The following is a 22,606-nucleotide window of genomic DNA, read 5'->3' on the forward strand; positions in this document are numbered from 1 at the left end:
CTGTCGTGGAAGTTGATAGGTTAAATAAATTTAAGGAGGAACTGGACAAACATTTAGTGGGATTTGTTTTGTAAATTTTTTTTTTTTTTTTTTTTTTTTTTTTTTTGGCTGATGCTGCATAAGCTCATACATTTGCTTTCTTCCATCACATGCCACAACTACTACTACTATTTGCTTTATCTAATAACTGTTAGTAAATCTAAATTATGTACTGTAATCAACTACAGCAATTACAGCAGAATATAAAAATTAAAATAGTTTATTTACAATTTACAAATTAAAATACTGTTTTTAAAAATCCTAAAACTTAAGTATATATTAGTATCGAAATAAGTATATAATAAAATATACTAAAACTCTGTATGGGGCTGGGGATTTGAAATTTGCCCAATGAAATATCTTTTATAATTATTGTTTGCTATAGTGCTTTGCATATTTTTATGCCCTTCTCTAGAGTTGCAGTTTGTTCTCTTGAAATAGTGCTATTCACACCAAACACCTTGGAAGGGGTTACCCATTAGCAAGTGTTTGGGTGCCTGAGAGGTCCCTGTTGAAAAAAATTGATTTTAACTGTTTGCCTTTAAAGGGATGTGATTCGATTTAGGTTGATATTTAACTGATAGTGTAATTAACAATAAAATGGCTGAATTGTTGGCCAAACTGGAGATGAGGGACTACAAGGAGGAAATCTTCTTCTAATTCTTCTCTCCAAATATGGTCACACGTGGCTCAATAACACACACGAAGAAATTTTGACATGCTATCTGTTTATTGCCACAAAAGTTATTTTTCAGGCTCATGAGTAATTTACATAATTTACATCTCTGTGTTAATTCCCCTGTAGCTGAAAGGATTATTCAAACTGGAACAAGGTTCCTGTGTCCGTGACTGTAAAATGTTCTGGTCACATACACCATTTTTTTACATTTTACAAAAATATACACTTTATACATCCTTCCATTGACAGTGTTATAGGACAGGGAGTGCCTATGGGGTTCTAATTAACTGATGTTTGTTCAAGTGTTTATAAAACTTCTGCTTAGGAACTGTTGAATGCATGACAGGGAGTGGCTTTTATCTGCACACTGCTCGGTGGCACTGCACAGCAGTGCTGATTTCAGTTTAGTTTTGGCTTCCAACCAATTCTGGTTTATTTTAGTGATCTGAAATAGTGATCCAAAATTAATTTTGAGTGTACCTGAAATTAATGCAAATTGTTATTGTAAAAATACAGTATACATATACCGATGAGCCAAAACATTATGACTATCTACCTAATATGATGTTGGTCCTCCACGTGCAGCCAAAACAGCTCGTACCCAGCGAGGCATGGACACTACAAGATTTCTAAATGTGTCTTGTGGTATCTGGTACCAACACGTAACCAGCAAATCCTTTAACTCCTGTAAGGTCCATGGTTGAGATGCTGCAGATTGGAGTTGCTATTCCAACACAAACCATGGATGCTCGATGTGATTGATGTCTATGAATATGGAGGCCAGGGCAATACCTGGAAATCTTCCTCATGTTCCATGAACCAGTTTCAAACAATCAGGGCGGTGTGGCATGGTGCATTATCCTACTGAAAGACGGCACCGCCAGAGAGGAAGACCGTTGCCATGAAAGGGTGTACCTGGTCAGCAATGATGTTTAGGTAGGTGGTAGATGTCAGAGTGCCTGGAACTTGTATGACTGGACCCAGGATATCCCAGCAGAACATCGTCCAAAGCATGACACCACTGCCACTGACTTTTCATATTTGACTTGTGTTTGTTTCATGGTGCATCCAGGTGCCATAACTTCCCCAGGTAAACGACGTACATGTACCTGACCGTCCACATAGTGCAACAGGAAATGTAATTCATCGGACCAGACGGCCTTCCAATCACTCAAGGTCCAGTTTCGATGCTTGCGTACCCATTGTAGGCGCTGTCGCCAGTGAACCGTGGTTAGCATGGGCACTCGGAGTGGCCTGCGACTACGCAGTCCCATTTTCAGCAGGATTCAATGTACTGTGTGTTGTGACACATTACTCCCGTCACCAGCATTCCAATTACCGGTGAGTTACGCCACAAGTGCCCTTCTGTTGATAGAAGGGCATAGTTCTGGCACCACTCATAGTTCTGGGAGAGCTTTTGCTCACCTCAAGCATTGATGAGCCGTGGTCATAGCAAATCTGCCTTGCCACCTTTTTTGTGTGGTAGAATGGCTTCTGCATTTTTACATGCTACAGGTACTTTGTTAATTAGAAGGTATTTTGAAAATAGTTTGGTTAGAGATTTACATACCGGCTGACCTCCAGCTTTCAACAGTGACTTTATTGGGCCGTGCTGGCCAATTTTTATTGATTTTATAGCATCTTCTGCTGCTTCTACCAAAATTTCTGGTATAGCTTCTGCATCTAGTGTTGGATCCAATTGCCCTTTATCGTTATAGAGATTCTTCCACTTGTTTTAGTATTTATTGTTGCACCATCCTCAAGTTTCAAAGCAAACATTTCACTCTTGCATGTAACCATTTTTATCGTTTTTCTTTCTTTGGCCCTTAATTTTTTTCTTGTGTTCTTCTGACGAGATCAACTTGAACTTGTTCATTTCTTTCTTTTATGCGCTTTCTTTAGTTGGTTAATGACTTGAATTTGTCATTATTGGTTGAAATATCTGTGTCAGAAGGTCTTGCAGTACACGAAAACGATTGTACAGTTCTACTCAAAGTTCTGACAATTTTTCAGTAGTTGGTCTATCTTCTTTAGTTGATTTTTAATTGACTTCACAAATTTCTTTCTTTCATTCTTGCAATCAGTTTTGATTTTTTTATCTTAGTAACCAATGGTCATTTCCAACACTATAATGGTTCAAGACTGAGCAGTCAGTGAATAAATATCATTTTATTGTTTGCCTGTATGAAGTCAGTTTCACTAGCATTTCCAAGAGGGCTCTTCCATGTCCATCTTCTTTGCCTCTTTTTCTTGAAGAATGAGTTCATCAGTTCAGATTTTGTTCTTCCACAAATTCAATTAGTAGATTGCCTCTGTCATCTCTTTTTCCAGTCCCAGATGGCCTGACAGATCTTTCCACATTTTGGATCTTACCAATTCTTGCATTGAAATCTCCCTTTACCATTTTATACAAGGTAGTTGTCCTGCTTTTAAAAGCACAAGACATCCTTATAAAATTTTTCAATTTTATCATCACCATGGCTGCTTATAGGATCATAAGCTTGAATAATTTGAAGAGTATAACAATTGTTTAGCTTAATGTCACAGCAAGCAATTCTTTTGGTATACCTTCTACATTTACGGTTGAATCTGTTAGTGTTTTGTTGATCAGGAATCCAATTCCATTACACTATCCATTATTTGTTCCTTTGTTGCAGCCAATGTTGGCACCTCCATAGCCAGGTGGGCAGGAGCAGCAGTGCGTAGCACACACTTCTTGATTAGACTGGGGTTCGAGCTCGTGACCACCAAATACGGAGGATGCAGAAAGGTCAAAGTATTCAAAGTATTTTATTATTTTCTGCGGGCTCCAGGGTTTCCCCTATCCGCCGCTGAAGAGTAAATGTAGAATATTTACAATTTGTGGTTTTACAAAACATCTTGATCCACCAACTTCACAGGAATTATTACAAACAATAAGTCTCTTGCCTGAGATCAATGTAGTATAGCTGCACATTTGACCATACTGTATATCCATAACACTTGCAACTCAGTTATTACAATTTGTTGAAGGTTAAACCAATTTCTGCATTTACCATCACAACTTATACAACTATACAGATAATTAGAACCTTCCAGTTCGGTTACAATGAGGTCCGATATATATCTTACAATTTATACAATTTAAGATTTACAATTTATGCACCTTATTAGAGGCCGAAGTCCCAGGACACTGCCCACCCAACAGTGAACCCGGCACATCAACTTATATATTCTAAATGCTAATATTGCCTTCCGGCAATAAACACAAATAAATTTCCTCATCAGAGGTCCTGTAACAATTTGATTAATATCAAGGCAATATATACAGTGGTAGTACACTTATTACATAATTATTCTCAGTCGGCAAGTCTTTTCCTTCTGTGGAAAGCCTTGTCTGCAAAGTTAGCCAGTGCCTGATAATTTTCTTTACATTCTAAAAACTTGGAAGATATTTACATCATAAACTTCGGTCAATGCCTGAAGTTCAAATTGAATGTCTACATAATATTGACATTCTAAGATTATAAGTTGGACTGTCTCCTCTGAGCCACATTTACAAAGGCAGATGCAGCCAAACCCAGAGTAAATAACTTTGAGTTTAGGCTGCCGTGCTCGGATAGAAGGAAAGTTAGGTGAAGACCTGGGTTAAACCAGGGCCAATGATTTTTGTCAAATTCGGCAACTTGAGGTATAAAAAGGGTAGTAATTCTTCCAGTGTTGGCATTAGTCCATTCGTTTTTGCCATTCCTGGAGGAACTGGTTTCTTAATCTAGTGTTGTCTTCTTTCATTGGCACATCCAGGTTAACAGAAAACTGGTTGAACTGTGCTGCAATACCCTTCTTTCTACAATACTAAAAGTAATTGTACAGCACTTCGTATTTAATTGGTAGTTTACCGTTGATTACCTGTAGTGCCGACATTGAAATTGTGCGACAAGCTCTTGAAGTTGCAATCAGGAAGAAGCGCTGGGCTTGAGCCAAGATTTTTTCCACCATGACTCTGTGTATACTGGGGCCCCAAGCACCTGCAGCATAACAGACAATAGGAATAAATATACATTTGTAGTACAGCTTGAGAGTGGAGGGTTTCAGACCCCAAGAACCTTTGGTAATTCTGATTATTTTGCCTGTCAAAGTCTTGATTTTGCTTAGTACATATTTAGCATGGGTAATGAATTAAAGTTTGTTATCTAACATAATTCCTAGATATTTGTACAAGTTAACTAATTTTATTGATTGTTCTTTAATCTTAATACTTGGAGGTCTATTTGGGTCTAATTTTTCTTTGAGAAGAATTTGTTTTGTTTTGGGAACAGAAATAGTTAATTTATATGTACTACACCACTCATCTAGGTCTGATAGGACTTCATTAGCACGGATTTCAAGTTGTAGTTGTATGAGTTTTCAGAAACAAGGATAATTAAATCGGCTGCGTAAGTGATCTTAGTAGTGCAATTATGTTCGGTAGCCAGCCACCCATCAATGACTGCATTCCAGCATACTGGTCCGAGAACTAATCCCTGAGGGCAACCGTGAGTCACAGGTCTCGCAACAGAGCAGGATCCACTGGAGACCACAAGTGAGCGATTCTGGAAATAATCTGTGATGAGATGATAAATAGGCATGGAGACCCCGGCATATCGGAACCCCTCCAGGACACTTTGCCACCAAACAGTGTCAAAGGCCCCTTTGAAGTCCATAAGGAGGCTGAGGACATACTTTTAATTGGAAACTGAAACGTTATTAATAACTAGGTTAATGGCATCCACTGTAGACATCCCAGCAGTAAAGTCAAACTGATATCTGTGGTTTAGGTTTCTTTCTTTATAGCTTTTGGAATCTCGCCACAATCAGCTTCTCTAGTATTTTTCTGAAGACCGGAAGTAGAGCGATTGGGTGGTATGAATTTGCCTGATTTGCTGTTTTGTTGGGATTCTTAATGAGTAATTTAAGATTTGCTTTTTTCCAAGGAGAGGGGAAGGATCCATATTGTAGGCAGGCATTAAAGAGGTTCATCATCAGTTGGGGACAGGTGCTCCAGATTCTTTTAACTATGGTAACTTATAATAGGTCCAGTCCAGGGCATTTGCCATCACGCAAAGTCGCAACAGCAAGACCTACCTCGTGTCTGTCAAAATCATCTTCGTGGCTTTGGCCTACGTAGGAAAGATGTTCTAAACGAATGCCTGTTTGTACCAGACTTTCTGGTACAGTTTCATCCTGCATAATCAATTCGTCCAAAATTGTTTCCATAGTCTCGGCCCATATTAGAGTTTCGGAGTTATCAGGTCTAAGTACAGAGGAGAATATTTCCCCCGGATGAATTTTGTCTAGAGTCAGCTTGCAGATCAAGCCCCAGGGCTCCTGGTCCATAGTTTGTTCAACTAAGCTCAACTAAGTGTGGAAAGGTCAGGGAATGACCACCACATATCCCTGGAGCAATATGGCTTTAGTTGCTAATGCTCCTAAAAACCAAATAACAAACAAACAAACAAACAGCAGCCAATGTCTGTCTGTCTTCTAGTTTGACCAAATCATAATCTTTGATGTCCCAGTTGATATTTTTCAGCTCTTGCAATAGTTCTAGGCACGAGTGTATCCATAGACTGAATGTTAAGGGCTCCAATGTCCAAAGACAGCCTGATCAAGCCTACTGATTCTTAGCACCCTCTGCCATTGAGCTGGTCTTTCTGCTGCCATAGGTAATAGCTCATGGGACTCTGGGGAATGAGGGCTTTTTATTTCGTTGTGAAGCCATGTTGAGGGAATGGACCATAATCTGCCACATTGGTCCAGTGCGGGTTGGCAAATTTTGGATTGATTTAGTCTAGTGTCTTAGCTTTGATCTGTTCATCGTGGGTGACCCTGCTAGTTCTCCCATTGGCATAGTTCTCAGCTTCATTGATACATGCAAATACTCCTGCCACGATATGGCATTGATCCATGAGAATGTATTATATTATATATATATATACAGGGTGTCTCAAAAATACACAGCATAATTTCAGGAATGAGTTCCTCATATGTAGACAATAAAAATATTTTATATCAACATAGTTCCGGAAATGCTTGGTTCCCGAGTTATTAACTGGAATGTCATCTCCCGCAGGTGATTTCCTTCATCACAAGGTACTGACAGAATCTGGTGGTTTTCCATTCCGACCATGTACTGAAATCAGGAGCTAGAGGATATGCACTTTATGTACGGTTTGGCGGACAGCAATGCTCTGGAGGCTCGTTGTTTGTACCATGAAAGGTTCCCACAACAAAGATGTCCAGACGGGAAAACGTTTGAAGGAATCCATCGCCGCCTTTGGGAACATGGGACCTTTACACCTCGTGCTGCCAACAGAGGATGACCAAGATCTATGACTCCTGAAGTAGAGGAGGAGATTTTGGATGTTGTGCATGCCACTCCTGGAATCAGCACACACAGAACAGCAATGCAACTGATTATTCAACATTCAACTATTTGGAGAGTGTTGCGAGAACACCAACTGTATCCTTACCATCTGCAACGGGTACAGGCCTTGTCAGCAGCAGATTACCCTGTGTGAGTAATGTTCTGCCAGTGATTCTTGCAGCAGTGTCGTGCAACTCCTCACTTTCCTGCCTTATGATATTCACAGATGAAGCACAGTTCACAAGAGACGGAATCCAAAACTTTCACAATCAGCATGTATGGGCTGAGGAAAACCCACATGCAATTCTTCCATCACATCACCAACAGTGGTTCAGCCCCAACATCTGGGCAGGTGTTTTTGGTGATAAGTTATTTGGGCCCCATGTACTTCCAAACAAGCTCACTGAGCAGGCATACAGAAACTTTCTGGAAAACAACATGCCTGATTTCTTGGACGACACACCACTGATCATTCGTCAACAAGCACACTTCATGCATGATGGTGCTCCCGTACATTTCAACCACCTAGCCCGCAATTACCTGAATCAAAGGTTTTCTGGTCGTTCGATAGGTAGAGGTGGACCAACTTCCTGACCTCCACTCTCACTGATTTAAACCCACTAGATTTCTTCTTGTGGGACCATTTAAAGTCATTGGTGTATTCGACTCCGGTAGCTGATGTGGAAACTCTCCGCAATCGAATTGTGGCAGGTTGTGAGACAATACGAAACGTTCTAGGAATTCGACATTGTCTTTGCAAGTCCATGAAACGTCGATGTGAGGCCTGTATTCAGGCAGAAGGTGGACATTTTGAACAATTATTATAATGTGATGTGAACAGTTAAGTGTCATAGACAGACCTTCAAAACTCGGAAACCAAGCATTTCCGGAATTATGTTGATAAAAAATATTTTTATTGTCTACGTATGAGGAACTCATTCCTGAAGTTTTGCCGTGTATTTTTGAGACACCCTCTATATATACAGGGTGTTTCAGTTAAACGTTTCAGAACTTCTAAGAGGGGTAGGGTACATCCTGACAACTCGAAATCATATAGCAATGTGGGGTCGGAAATGCTTTCCTGAAGCGGTGTTGTACACAGAAGCACCATAAAGAAAAGAGACCGTAAGTGAGAAATCGTTTTAATAATACATGAAAAGAAGCAAAAGGTACATGGATTAAAGTAAGTGTTCGAAGTTTCTTCCACAGGCTACAATGCACGCCTCACATCTCCGACGCATGGACATCCGAACATTCTGGAATACTCCAGGCGAATTTCGAATTTCTTCGGCAGTTACTGCGATTCTTGCAACCAGCTCCTCAGCATTGTCAACAGGGGTGTCATAAACTAGCGATTTCATATGACCCCAGAAATAAAAATCAAGACATGATAGGTCGGCTGACCGAGCAGGCCAACGCACGGGACCACCACGTCCGATCCACTGTTGACCAAATGTGACATCCAGGTAGTTACGAACATCTCCGCTATAATGGGCAGGGGCTCCATCGTGTTGGAACCACATTGTCTGTTGCGTCGATGCAGAAATCTGTTCATCTCTCAAAAGTTGTCACCCCACCTATCATGTCTTGATTTTTATTTCTGGGGTCATATGAAATCGCTAGTTTATGACACCCCTGTTGACAATGCTGAGGAGCTGGTTGCAAGAATCGCAGTAGCTGCCGAAGAAATTCGAAATTCGCCTGGAGTATTCCAGAATGTTCGGATGTCCATGCGTCGGAGATGTGAGGCGCGCATTGTAGCCCATGGAAGAAACTTTGAACACTTACTTTAATCCATGTACCTTTTGCTTCTTTTCATGTATTATTAAAACGATTTCTCACTTACGCTCTCTTTTCTTTATGGTACTTCTGTGTACAACACCGCTTCAGGAAAGCATTTCCGACCCCACATTGCTATATGATTTCGAGTTGTCAGGATGTACCCTACCTCTCTTAGAAGTTCTGAAACGTTTAACTGAAACACCCTGTATATATATATGTGTATAAATAAATAAATAAATAATAAATAAATAATAATAAATAATTATGAATGACACCGCAATGCTATTTCCACCTTGGTCGTCTCTTCAAAATTCCATTTGGTTTATTTTTTCTATTGTTACATTTATTTTAATTTCGATTCCTTTCTTCCTCCCCCCCCCTTTCGGTCAACATATATATCGCTCCCAGGGTACACCGTATTTTCATTAGTCTAATTCTAAGCATAAATATCTACTTACTATATTTTATACTAATAATAAATATTCTTTATATATACATTATGGTTGTAGGGTATTTTTTGCGTTAGCAGTGACCCTGATCCATATTTCATGTTATCGTAATTCTGCTTATCTAATCTTATCTAAATCTAAATCCATGGTGGTAAAATCTGTGGAATGCTCTTTGAACCATGTTCTAGTCACCATGGCTCTGTGGGGAGGTGCATTTTCCTGCTGGAAGAGTCCATTGCCCTGTGGGTGCACGATGACCATGAAGGGATGCAGATGGTCTGCAAGGATGGATACATAACCTGAACCATTCAGAGATGTGTCTAGACGTACCATAGTTCCCAATATGTGCCAGTTGAATAAGCCCTAGACCATTACCAACTGTCCACCAGCCTGAACAGTTCCTTGTTGACACAACACGTGCATAGCTTTGTGCGGTTTCTGCCTGATATGCACCCTCCCATACTCTCAAAATAACTGTAAATGGGACTCATCGGACCTGGAGACAGTGCAGATGTTCTTTCGCCCAGTTGAGGTGTAGAGTCCTGTGTCCTGGTGTTAGCAATGTGACTCTGATGGGTCGGCAGTTGCCGTAACCGGTTGCGGTTTTTAATGATTGTCTGATGGCCTTCGTGGAGATGCTTTTGGCATCTCCCTCATTGAAGTTGGCGGTAATTTGTGCCACTGTTGCTCTCCAGTTGGCTGAAACAATTCGAGACAGAGCATCAGAAAAATATGGCCACATTCATCCACCACCTTTCTCCATGAAATAGATTTTTATAGTTGTATTGCAGTTGTCTGTTGTACACTGAGTGGACAGAAATCACAGGATATCTACCTAGTAATGGGTAGGCCCACCTTTCGGTGTTCCACGATGAGATGTTATTCCAGAAATGGCATATTCCCGATACACTCTTGATACTGTCAAACAGGGATAGTGCAATTGATGTACCACCTCCGCGATAGAGTGACCCATGCTTTGGGCACCCACTGTCGTTCCTTCTTTCAACATCGGTTAACCCACAACATTTATCCATACTGACATCGAATTACCATCTACCTGAATGCAGTAATGCAGTGTACCTATATACCTGCCAAGCGGTGGGTTTATCCACTAGTGAGAGGGGGTGACAGCATCACATTGCCCAGGAATCAGGTATCCTACAAATTCTGTCCTTTTGTTGTAATATAGAGATCCAGAAAATTGGCTGCAGTATCATTGCTGTTTGTTTTTTTCTAATGTGAACTTGTTGAGATATAAGTTCCATATTCCATGAGAAAGTTTGGACAGTTCATTACATACAAATTGACAGGTGCTCTCAAAATACAGGCGGGCCTCGATTAACGCAATTAATTCGTCCTACGAGCGCATCACGCGAAACAGAAACGCGTTAATCGAATATCATAACCAATAAGAAAAATTATAATTGGTCCTTGACCTTCTGGAATGTCCATAAAGAATTTTAAAAATACCTTTTAAATAACTTTTTAACTGTATATAATGTAAAAGATAATGAAAATAATTATGGAATTAAATGTTTATTGCATAAAACAGCGGTTCTTAAACTGTGCGCTGCGGAATATTTTAAATTTTCGAGGGAAACACAGCGATACTCGACATCTGTCGGACACCGCGCGAACGCTCGAGGTAGTTCACAGTTTCAGCATTTCTTATTAAGCTGTTCTAACCACTAAACGAAACTGTTAGGTATTTCTTTTGGTCTGGGTGCGCCTTGAAAAAATTACTGAGACATTAAAGGCGCCGTGAACCGAGAAACTTTGGGAACCTCTGACATAAAATACGCAATGAAGAAATTACTGTTGCGGAAATATTCGAACAGTGTTGACTTTCTCTTTTCATCAATCAATTTCCGATAGCCGACAACAATCTTCTCTGGGCCCTGGCGAAATAAATATCGCGGAGAACATCAAACCTTTTGTTTGAGGTTCTATGCTATACGAAAGATTTCATCTAATTCTTTTACCGTTATCTCCTTCGCGGTAACATTTTCATCTGGCTCATTTAAAAATTTGAATTTTTAAATGCAAGTCTGCATTGACTTTATTAATAGGAGACAAACACGTCTTCTTCCGATGGTTGATGGAACACACCGAGGCGGGCAGCAGGCAAACGTTTGTTTATTGACCGTACGACTCGCAGTAAGCTTAACGCGTGATTCAAATCTTTTTCAACTATCGCATAAAAAAAAAAAAAGATCGTGTAAAGTGAAAAGTGGTATCATTTTTCAAATAGCGTTAACTGAATATCGTGTTAATCGAACTCGCATTATGCAAGGCCTAGCTGTATTCCAAAATTTGCAACCTTTATACAACAGTTTTGGTAAACACAACAATTATAGTTGAAATGTTATCAGACGCTCTCAGTTTGCTTCAGTTTATCCTTTTAAATAGAAAACAAAATGAAAAGTTCAGTAGATGCAAACTAATATTTAGTTGAACTGCCTCTGGCCCTGATGACAGCAGCACACCATTGAGGCATTGACAAGATCAATTTCTGAAGATAATCAATTGATAGTTTGTGATTCCAAACACGAATTATGACTTCCTGAAGTTCAACAGTTCTCTATAGGATTCAGGTCCGAACTGTTTCCTGGCCAGCTAACGGTTTTAATGGACCATTTTTCCAACCATTTTTTCACCTGTAACAAAATGTAAACACATTACTGTTGAACCTCTAATGCAGAAATGAAACTAAAGTGATTATAGAAGTGCCTACTTATGCTTTTTGCCCGATGAAAAGGAGCAAAGTCGTCCTGAAAGATGCAGTTATTTGGCAGGTTGAAATGGTCTCTAATTGTTGGCAGCAATTTGCCTTCCAATATAGCCAGGTATCCATTGGCATTTACGGAACCTTTTATAAACTGCAGTTAACCTACTCCACGATAAAAAATGCACCCCCATATCATTTGGCTGGTAGGGAATTTCACTGTAGACACCATACAGTCTGGATAGTATTCTTCACCAAGTCTATGGCGGATCGTTTTTCTCCCATCACAGCCATGCAGGTTGAATTTCTTCTCATCCAAGAAAATAACTGACTTCCACTGCTCAGGAAGGGGGGGGTCCATTTGACATGCTCTTTACACCAAATTACTGTGAGACTAATCGATTTTTACACGATGGGCTACAAGTCCATTTTTGAAGAGGCATCTTCTGACTGTTACTGCACTTGCTACCACTCATGTATGTTCTTCCCGTTCTCTTTTCAGCTCAGATGAAAAGCTTTACGGTTTTTAAGGCTTAAGCGCTTCAAAACGCAGTCCTGTTTTGGCGTAGAGACTCGTTTGCATCCGATTTCTTTTTTCCTATCAGCAGAACCAGTATTCTTGAGTTTAGAAAGAAATCTACTCACTGTCTACTGATTACAAGACACTCTATAAGTAGTATGATGGGAAGAACATCCTTCCTCATATAAAGCAACAGTAGCATTTTCTTCATGGCTTCAACTGCACGTAACTCGCCATCCTGAGACATCCGTGGAATGACTGTGACTCTTGCAGGGATTGCTTATATACCTGAAAATAACAGCTGATTCAATATTACGTCATCACCTATGTGTGTCAATCTTATCTGATGGAATCTGTAAGAAATATTGCCATATACTTACATTATTCGGACAAATAATTACAATTTTAAGGGGTGATGCATTTTCTTTGAACACCAGTGTACGTATGTTGAGATGTATTCCGCTAAATTTGCTTTATGTGCTTTTCAACATACATGAGCATTTCAGTGACATTTAGTTGTACAATCTCATGTAAAATGATTACTTTACTTATAAGGGAGGTGTCAAACAAAAAGTTTGAAATAATCTACTCTCTTTAATTGTTAGTTAATTTACCATGTTGAAAAAGCTTTAATTATATAACTTCTTAATTAATTAATTTTTCATGGTAATTTCTCATGTTAGAGAAGTAACTTCCTCAGACTAAAATTTAGGTGTCCCAGTACAAAGCTTGTATTTGCTCTGTCAGTAAAGATGATTAGCATTGCATTGCTATTTATAATCATAATATTCAAAATGCATTGTCATGATTTGACTGTATTGAACTAAACTTTCTAAACCAATTTGAACTTTATGAATTCATTTGTGTGATACTACATGAGCAACATTTAATTTTTTTTAAAATTTGTTCTCACTAAGGAAGATTTGTATGCAGCATTGTCTTAAAACTTCAACACATGATTAAATGCGAAGCATATGGAGCACCATTGGGCATTGGATGGCCTGCTGTCAGTGACCTTAAGAGACTTATTGTGCAAAATAAAGACGGAGAAGAAACCACATTTTGTGATTTAGGTTTGTCTTTTAAAAATAGAATTTTTACAGAATTTGGATGTAAAGAATACCTATCTGACTTTAAAAAGTGCACCAATCTTTAGTTATTATATAATGCAACTGTTGTTTTGTTCTTATTATAGACTATATATAGTTGCAACCCTCTAGCTTTACAGTGGAGAGTTGGTAACTATGTATTACTTAATTAATACATAATTCATTAAACATAAATGATAGTAGGAATGTATTATAGGCTTAATGACAGGTGAGTACAACAAACAATTATATAGAGTGGGCCAGTAAATCAGAATGTATTATAATGGAGGATTTTAATTTTACAGATATTGACTGGAACTTGTGGGTTGGCCACTCACACACTAGCAAGACTTGTGGATTTATTGGATGACTGTTTTCTACAGCAGCACGTTAGAGAGGTAATATGAGAGAGTAATTCTCTTGATCTGAATATCAGCAGTCATTCTTCATGCATAATAATCTACAGATAAAAGAACCATTAGGTGGCAGTGATCTTAGTGTATTGATGTGGGATTTACTTAAAGATGTAAATACTATCGAGAGTAATGAGAATGGTTTTAGTTTTCATAAACAAGACTATAGTGGGACCAACTAATGATGTTACCGACAACAAATTCTAAATGGGAAGCATTCGAGGAAATCATAAAAGCTACCATGCGTTTTGTACCAACTAAGAAATATTGTTCAAGGCTTAGACATAAATGGTTGTCAGATGAACTAATGAGGTATGTGGCAGAGAAGAAAGATGCATGGGATTCATATAAATTATAGGTAATACAGAAACCTATGGTAGATAAACTAGTCTGAATTATTTAGTTAAGTCACAAAAGAGATTAGGCAAGTCAAGTCAGATTATAAGAAGTGTTTATTAAAGAATAACAAGAAAAAAATAACAGCAGCAGACTTCTCTTATGTAAACAATAGAAGGAAGGAAGGGGATGTCAGAAAGTTTAACTGTTGATGACCCTGCCAAAGATGCTGAAAAACTGAATAGGTATTTTGCATCTACCTTGCATGAGGAATTCTTTAGGAAAGGCATTGCTAGAAGTTTATCAAACTGGGAGCTGAATGATTTTGTAATAATTAGGACTGGGGGAGTACTAGGGAAATTGTTAAAGTTAAACATTAAGGCACCTGAGGTGGATGGGATCTATCCAATTAGATTACAGGAAGCAGCAAAGAAAGTAAGGAAATCCTTAGCCATTAATTATGAGAGCATCTTTGGATTTAGGGGAGATCCCTGTGGACTGGACAAAGTGCAAATGTATTCCCAGTTAACAGAGGGGATCAAAGGGTAACATGAGTAATGACAGACCTGTTAGCTTAACTTCTGTTCTCTGTTCTGGGGAAAAAATAACGGTCACTGGTTAAAGAAGTAATACAGGACCATCTAGACCAGCGATTTCCAAACTGAGAGGTGTGAACTAGTGCAAAAGGAGGCCGAAAAGTTTAACAGAAATGTAATTTTCATAACATAACATATATAAATAAAAAAATATATATACATATAAATAAACTTTCATAACATAACATTAAATTTTATAACCTATTTTTTAAAGCATTTACCGCCACCTATCTCACTCTAACTTCGATATAAACATGAGATAAACATTTATTTGGAAAAAAAAAAATATTATATTTTGCTGAAATGGATTGATTGAATTATGATTGATATGATGTATTGTAATATATATATAATTTTGTGCGTACTATGTATGACATATATAGGTAGATTGCATAGTATAGCATTAGCTGCATGGTTGAAAATATGGTTTCAGCGGTGTGTAATTGTGTTTTTTATTGTTTTTGGCATGATTACTTACTGATAATAATCGTTAGTAATTTAGAAGTTGTATTTTTTAAGAATATAAATTTAATCTTAATATTTTTAGACGAATGGATAAATTTTTGACTGGTTACAAGAGAAAATCCACTTATAATGAAGATACTGATGCTGATACAAGTAAAGGTAGTGGGAATACAAGCAACAGGGAACAAGGAGGTAGAACTCCCAAGACAAGAAAATACGATTCATCCTATTTATCATTAGGATTCAGAAGTGTTATTATAGATGGCTTGGAAAAACCAATGTGTTTGTTTTGTACGAAAGTTTTGGCTGCAGATAGTATGAGACCAGGCAAATTCAAACGGCCCCTTAAAACTATGCATTCTGAATACGTTGGTAAGCCCATAGAATTTTTTCGAAGAAAATTAGATGAGTTTAATAAACAAAAGCAAACATTCAAAAAAATAGTTTCTGTTCCATCAAATGCATTGCTAGCGTTGTACCAAGTTTCTTACAGAATTGCGAAATGTAAAAAAACCACACACAATAAGAGAAACTCTAGTTTTGCCGGAGAACTAGAAATTGCATAATTATAGATGTTTTACTTCAAGGGAGGCGCCTGGAAAATTTTACAGGTCAAGGGAGGCGTGGGCTCAGAAAGTTTGAGAAACGCTGATCTAAACAGAAGTGATATACTTCAGACTCAGCATGGGTTCATTAAGGGAAGATTTTGTCTGACCAATTTCATTGGGTACTATAATGCAGTAACAAAGGAACTGGATGCAAGAAATAATTTTGATATCATATATATATATATATATATATGTGATATATATATATATATATATATACTGATATAAATATATATGTGTTGATTTCAGGAAAGTTTTTGGACATAAGAGACTGCTGTACAGATTTGAACATTGTGGTATAAAGGGTAAGTTACTGCTATGGATAAAGGGATGACTGAGTTGGAGATGGCAGAGTGGCTGTCAATGGACACTGCTCTTCTTGGACTACTGTTATTAGTGGAATTCTTCTCTGGGGTTCTTTTTTGGGCCGATTGTTGTTTTTTGCATTTAGCATTATCATTAGTTGTGGCAAATGATGCAAGAAAGCAAGGGTACACAGCATCAGCAAAAAAAAAAAAAAAAAGAAAAAAAAAAGAGGAGGACACTTTCATTTCCCCTATTAATTCCCTTCGATAGTCTGTATAGTTCTTCCTTGAATTAATTTAAGCTCCACAACAACAGATGGAAATTTTTTCCAGCAATCAACCACCTGGTGGCTAAGGGCATACTTCCACACGTCTATTCTGCAACCATCCTTCCTCGATTTCAATTTATGCCCTCTTGTGCATAGTCTGAGCAAGAGGAGTAATCTCATCAGCATTGAGCTTGCTGCTTAATCCATTCAATGCCTTAAAAACCTCAATCAGATCACCTTGTAGGTGCCTAGTCTCCAGACACTGCAGTTTGCAGAAGTGAAAACTTTCCTGGTAAGAGCACCACTTTGTTGTAATCACCAGTCTTGTCGCCCTTCTTTGTACTTCTTCCAGCAGCTCTACATCCTTAAATGAGGGCTGCAGACTTGCATGTAGTACTCAAGATGTGGCCTGACCATTGCCTTATACAATGGGATAATCATCTCTTTATCTTTGCTTGCAAAATTTCAGTATATCATTGACAAAACCCCATGAACTGCCCTGACAGCCTGCCTACATTTCTCAGAGAACTTTGAAAGACTGGACTTATTTAATTGTGTAGAACATCGTATGCACAATTACTTCCAGTCTTTTTCATTTTCCACTACCCTGAGAGTAGTACCACATGGTTGGTACGTTACTCTGGAGTTACTGCAACCCATTTGCAGTACTTTGCATTTGTTAATGCTAAATTTCAATTGCTAGTCCTTGGCCCATCTGCCTAGCTCTTCTGGATCTTGTTGTAGTAGCATACTGTCATTCTTTGTCATTAACCACCCTGCTGACCTTCATATCGTCTGCAAACTTGGTTATTAAGCCTAATATGCTTTCATCATTATCATTGATAAATATAGAAAACAACAAGGGCCTTGGGAGACTACACTAATATCATTAAGTCCACAAAGAGTAGTGTCCATTGATTACCACTCTTTGTCTTCTCCCACTCGATCATCCCTTCATCCTTAGCAGCAACTTGCCCTCAATGCCACACTGCTTCAAAATGTATAGCAGTCTTTATATGTGCAACAGTAACAAAAGCTTTCCCGAAATCGAAGTATAAATGATCAGAATTATATCATTTTGCATCCTGTTCCTTTGTGACCGCATCATACTATCCATTCAAATTGGTCAGACAAGACGTCCCCTTAACAAACCCATGCTGTGTATGAACTATAACAGCACTCTTGTATAGATGATTCTGCAGTAATTGTTTTACTAGTGACTCATTTATTTTTCCTGGAACAGAAGTTAAACTAACAGGTCAGTAATTACTCATGTTAACCTTTGTGAACTCATTTGCACATCCTCAGTCTGTCGGGACCATTTCTGAATCCAAGGATACTCTTATAATTATAGCTAACAGTTTGCTTGCTTCCTATGCTGCCCGCCCCATAATATATTTTGATAAATCCCATCCACCCCAGGTGACTTTTCTTATGTTTTACATTAACAATTTTTCTTCCACTATCCTCGGTTATTACAAAATCATTTAGCTCCCTGTTAGTTTGATTAGCAGGTGCCTCAGTAGCCAGGTGGGAAGGAGCAGCAGTGCGTAGCACACGCTTCTTGATTAGACCGGGATTCAAGCCCGTCACCACCAAATACGGAGGATGCGGAAAGGTCAGGGAATGACCACTGCGTATTCCCAGAGCAATATGGCCTTAGTTGCTAATGCTCCTAAAAAAAAACCAAATAACAATAACAAGTTTAATTAACTTCTATCCCTCGCTTCCCTATAGAATTCCTCATGTGTGAATGTAGATGCAAAATACTCATTCAGTTTATGAGCAACCTGAGCAGGATTATCAACAGTCGAACCATTAATATTAAGTGGATCCATTTGTTCTATTCCCTTCCTTCTAGTGTTTACATAAGTAAGGAAGTCTTTGTTGTTTTTCTGTGGCAAATATTTGCTTTCACTTGCATTGCTTCCTTTTTAACTTGATTACAGACTAGTTTATATCCATCATAGGCTTTTGTATCACCTAATAATTTATATGCATCCCATGCATTTTTTCTTTTCTGCCACGAGTGTCATCAGTTTATCTGACATCCATTTACGCCTATACTTTGGAGAGTATTTCTTAGTTGCTATGAAAAGCTTAGTATCTTCTATGATTAATTCACAAATGCTTCCCATTTAGAATTTGGTGATGTTAACATCAGCAGTAGGTCCCACTGTATAGAATTTAACACTGTCTGACCTTTACAAATGCATAAACCCTTCCCTTTACCATTGATGGTAAATCCCAAATCAATACAAGTAAATCCCAAATCAATACAATGTGCTCCCCATCACCGAGTGGTTCTTTTATTTACTGATAATCAGATCAAGAGTATTACACCCTCTTGTTGCCTCTGTAACGTGCTACCATAGAAACAGTCACTGAATAAATCCAGGTCTTGATAGTTTGTGATTGACCAACCCACAAGTTCCAGTTGATATTTGGAAAGTTAAAATCAACCCCCACAATAAGCCGTTATGATTTACTACATACTCTATTTCTCTGTACAGTTGCTCATTATACTCCTCAGAGGCATTAGGCCTATAACACACTTCTACTCTCATTGTTACTTTCCCAGTGCTTATGTCACATCAAATTGACTCAACATTGCACTTGCCATCCATGTCAATTGGCTGCACTGCTTTTGAATTTATCTGCATCTTAACTATGGGCTTTACCCTCTCCTATCTTGTCTGTCTGTCCTTTCTGTATACAAGCTGGCCTCGATTAACATGATTAATTCACCCTGTGAGCGCATCGTGCAAAACGAAAATGCATTAATCAAATGGCACCTCCGTAGCCAGGTGGGCAGGAGCAGCAGTGCGTAACGCATGCTTCTTGATTAGACTGGGGTTCGAGGCTGTGCCCACCAAATACGGAGGATGCGGAAAGATCAGGGAATGACCACCGCATATCCCTGGAGCAATATGGCCTTAGTTGCTAATGCTCCTAAAAACCAAATAACAATAACAGCATTAATCAAATATAATAATCAATAGGAAAAATTATAATTGGTCCATGACCTTCAGGAATGTTCATAATGAATTTTAAAAATAACTTTCTAACTGTATACCATGTAATAGATAATAAAAATAATTATAGAATTAAATGTTTATTGCATAAAATACACAATGAAGAAACTATTTGTTATAGAAATATTTGAAGAGTGTTGGCTTTCGGCTTTCTTTTTTTCATTAATCAATTTCCATTAACCATCAACAATCTTCTCTAGGCCCTGGCGAAATAAATATTGCAGAGAACCTCACATCTTTTGTTTGTGGTTCTCTGCGATACGAAAGATTTCTAGTTCTTTTGCCGTTATCTCCTTTGCGGTAACATCTTCATCTGACTCATTTAAAAATTAAAATTTTTTTTTTTTTTGCATTTAAAAATTAGAATTTTTAAATGCAAGTCTGCTATTGACTTTATTAGTGGGAGATAAACAAGTAACACATCTGCTTCCGATGGTTGATGGAACACACTGAGGCGGGCAGTGGAAAAATGCTTGTTTATTGCCCATCCAGTGTGCTGTAAGCTTAGCGTGTAATTCAAATCTTTTTCAACTATCACATAAAAAAGGTTCATATTAACTGGAAATTTGCATCGTGTAAAGTGAAAAGTGGTATAATTTTTTCAGATAGCTGTAATTGAAAAACGCATTAATCAAACTCTGTTATGCGAGGCTTGGCTGTGCATTGTATTCCCTGATTAAAATTCTCCATCTTTTATATCTGAGTGACCATCTCTGATATTCCAAGAGTGTTTGCTGATGTCTTGTCTAGCACTTCAATAAAATTCATTGAATTTATTTATTATTCTCTGGCATTGGTGTACCTGCATGTATACATGCACCTGTTTTTACTTTGTTACCCTAATGCAGCCCATGTATTTATTTGTTTCATGACTACTCCCAGTCCTTGAAATCTCCTGCATCATGCATTCAAGGCTGTTACTTGTTTCCCCTCCCCCCAAGCCAGCAGTAATTAATGATAAATTATTAATGAATGTATGTCAGGATCAATGTCTAAGTTTGTATATAATGCAAAGGTTAGCAGGGTGGTTAATGACAGTAATGAAGCTGTGCAACTGCAACAAGATCTAGAAAAAATTGGCCAGATGGGCTGATAAATGGCAATTGAAGTTGAACATTGACAAATGCAAAGTTCTGCATATGGGCAGCAGTAATCCAAGATTAATGTACTAGCTGTGTGATACTACACTGAAGTTAGTGGAAAATGAAAATGACTTGATAATTGTGCACTCAGATATGAAGTTTTCTGAGCAGTGCACACTACCAGGACAGTTAATTTGGTTTTGTCAGTGATTTACAGGAATTTTGCTATCAGGACTGAGGAGGTTTTATTCCATTGTATAAGGCAATGGTCAGACCACATGTTCAGTAGTAGTAGTAGCAGCATGTGATGTAAGAAAGCAAGTGTATGAGCTTATGCAGCATCAGCCAAAAAAAAAAAAAAAAAAAAAAAATCACACCATTCCCTCCAAATGTCTGTCCAGTTCCTCCTTAAATTTATTCAACCTATCAACTTCCACGACAGATGGAAGTTTGTTCTAGCAATTAACCACCCCCTGGCTAAAGGCAAATTTCCAGACCAGTATTGCATACATGTCTGGAGGTTTTGTTTTTGTAAGGATGTAGAGTTGCTGTAAGGGGTGCTCTTGCCAAGAAAGGCTTCAGTTTTGCAAATTGCACCTGGAGACTAAATGCCTTTGAGGTGACCTGATGTAGTTGTTTAAGGCTTTGAATGGCTTGAGCAAACTCAGTGCTGATGGGACTCTTGCTCAGACTATGCACAATGGGTGTAAATTCAAATTGAGAAAGGATGATTGTAGAATAGATGGTTTGCTTTTAGTGGCTGGTTGATTTCTGGAACAAAATTGCATCTGTTGTTGCAAAAGTGGATAGCTTGAATAAATTCACAAGAGGGACATAAATTGAAATGGAGGAAGGATCGTTGCAGAATAGATGTGCTGAAGTTTGCCTTCAGCCAACGTGTGGTTGATAGCTGGAAGAAACTTTCATCGCTTGTTGTGGAAGTGGATAGTTTGAATAAATTCAAAGAACCAGACAAACTGTTGGATGCAATGGATAGGTAAAATGGATTTTTTTGCCCTTTTTTTTTTTACTTTCCTTGCAACTTTCTGTAAAAGCTTGCTTTCTTGCATCATTTGCTATTACATATACCAATACTATAAATATCAGTTCCCTTTATAGCAGATGGCGGTCTTTTATGAGAAGGAGAGAGAGAGAGAGAGAGAGAGGAAAAAAACCTGATATTAAGTTAAAAGAAGAGCTGAAAAATCGTTCGGTTATAATAATTATATGTAATACATTAATATGTTTACTTAACTTCATTTATCTTCTAAAACAATGATACTTGGTTATTAGTGTATTTCAACTACCATACATTTTAATTTTTTCCAAAAAAAAGAAAAAAATATGTCTGTGTGACTTAATTTTTTAATTTAATCTGAAGCTTATGATTTATGATAAGGATTTGGCCAGTTTTTAATTTTTTTATTAACTTTTTTATTAAGTGAATTTTTTTTATTAACTGGATTGTTTCCAGTCAGTAAAGACAGAAAAACATAATGCAGTGTGGCATTATTTTCTTGAAAAAGTTTCCAGAATTTAACAAAAAGAATTGCTCTTCACAGTTTATACTGCTTTATATGCTCTCGATATAAATCACAGCTTAAAACTATGCAGCCAATGCCAAGTTAAAGAACAAGCGAAAGAAACAGGAATAAATTGGAAATGCTGTTTAACAGCATATTTAAAATTGAGAATGTCAATAAGAAATAAGTGCTGTGTAGAATTTACTGTATTTAAAGTGTTTTTAAGCTTGTGTGTATTCTCCTTTTTTTTTTAAACAATGGTATTTAAAAAAAATGGTGTTCAGTATCCTCTTAAATTAGGCCACAC

At 37.9% G+C, this 22,606-nt stretch overlaps 1 protein-coding gene across 1 annotated transcript in view; it reads left to right on the top strand.

Annotated features, from left to right (window-relative positions):
• Positions 1-22,606, top strand: part of LOC150081858 (DNA-directed primase/polymerase protein-like) — a 188,712-nt gene that overhangs the window by 108,047 nt on the left and 58,059 nt on the right. Inside the window, exon 9 of the mRNA XM_090379767.1 lies at positions 13,497-13,652. Coding sequence (XP_090235893.1) covers positions 13,497-13,652 — 156 coding nt within the window. The remainder of the gene's footprint in view (positions 1-13,496; positions 13,653-22,606) is intronic.

Source organism: Mastigoproctus giganteus, chromosome 8 (genome assembly GCF_048544385.1).
Source record: "Mastigoproctus giganteus isolate SK-2022 chromosome 8, ASM4854438v1, whole genome shotgun sequence".
Lineage (NCBI taxonomy): Eukaryota > Metazoa > Arthropoda > Arachnida > Uropygi > Thelyphonidae > Mastigoproctus > Mastigoproctus giganteus.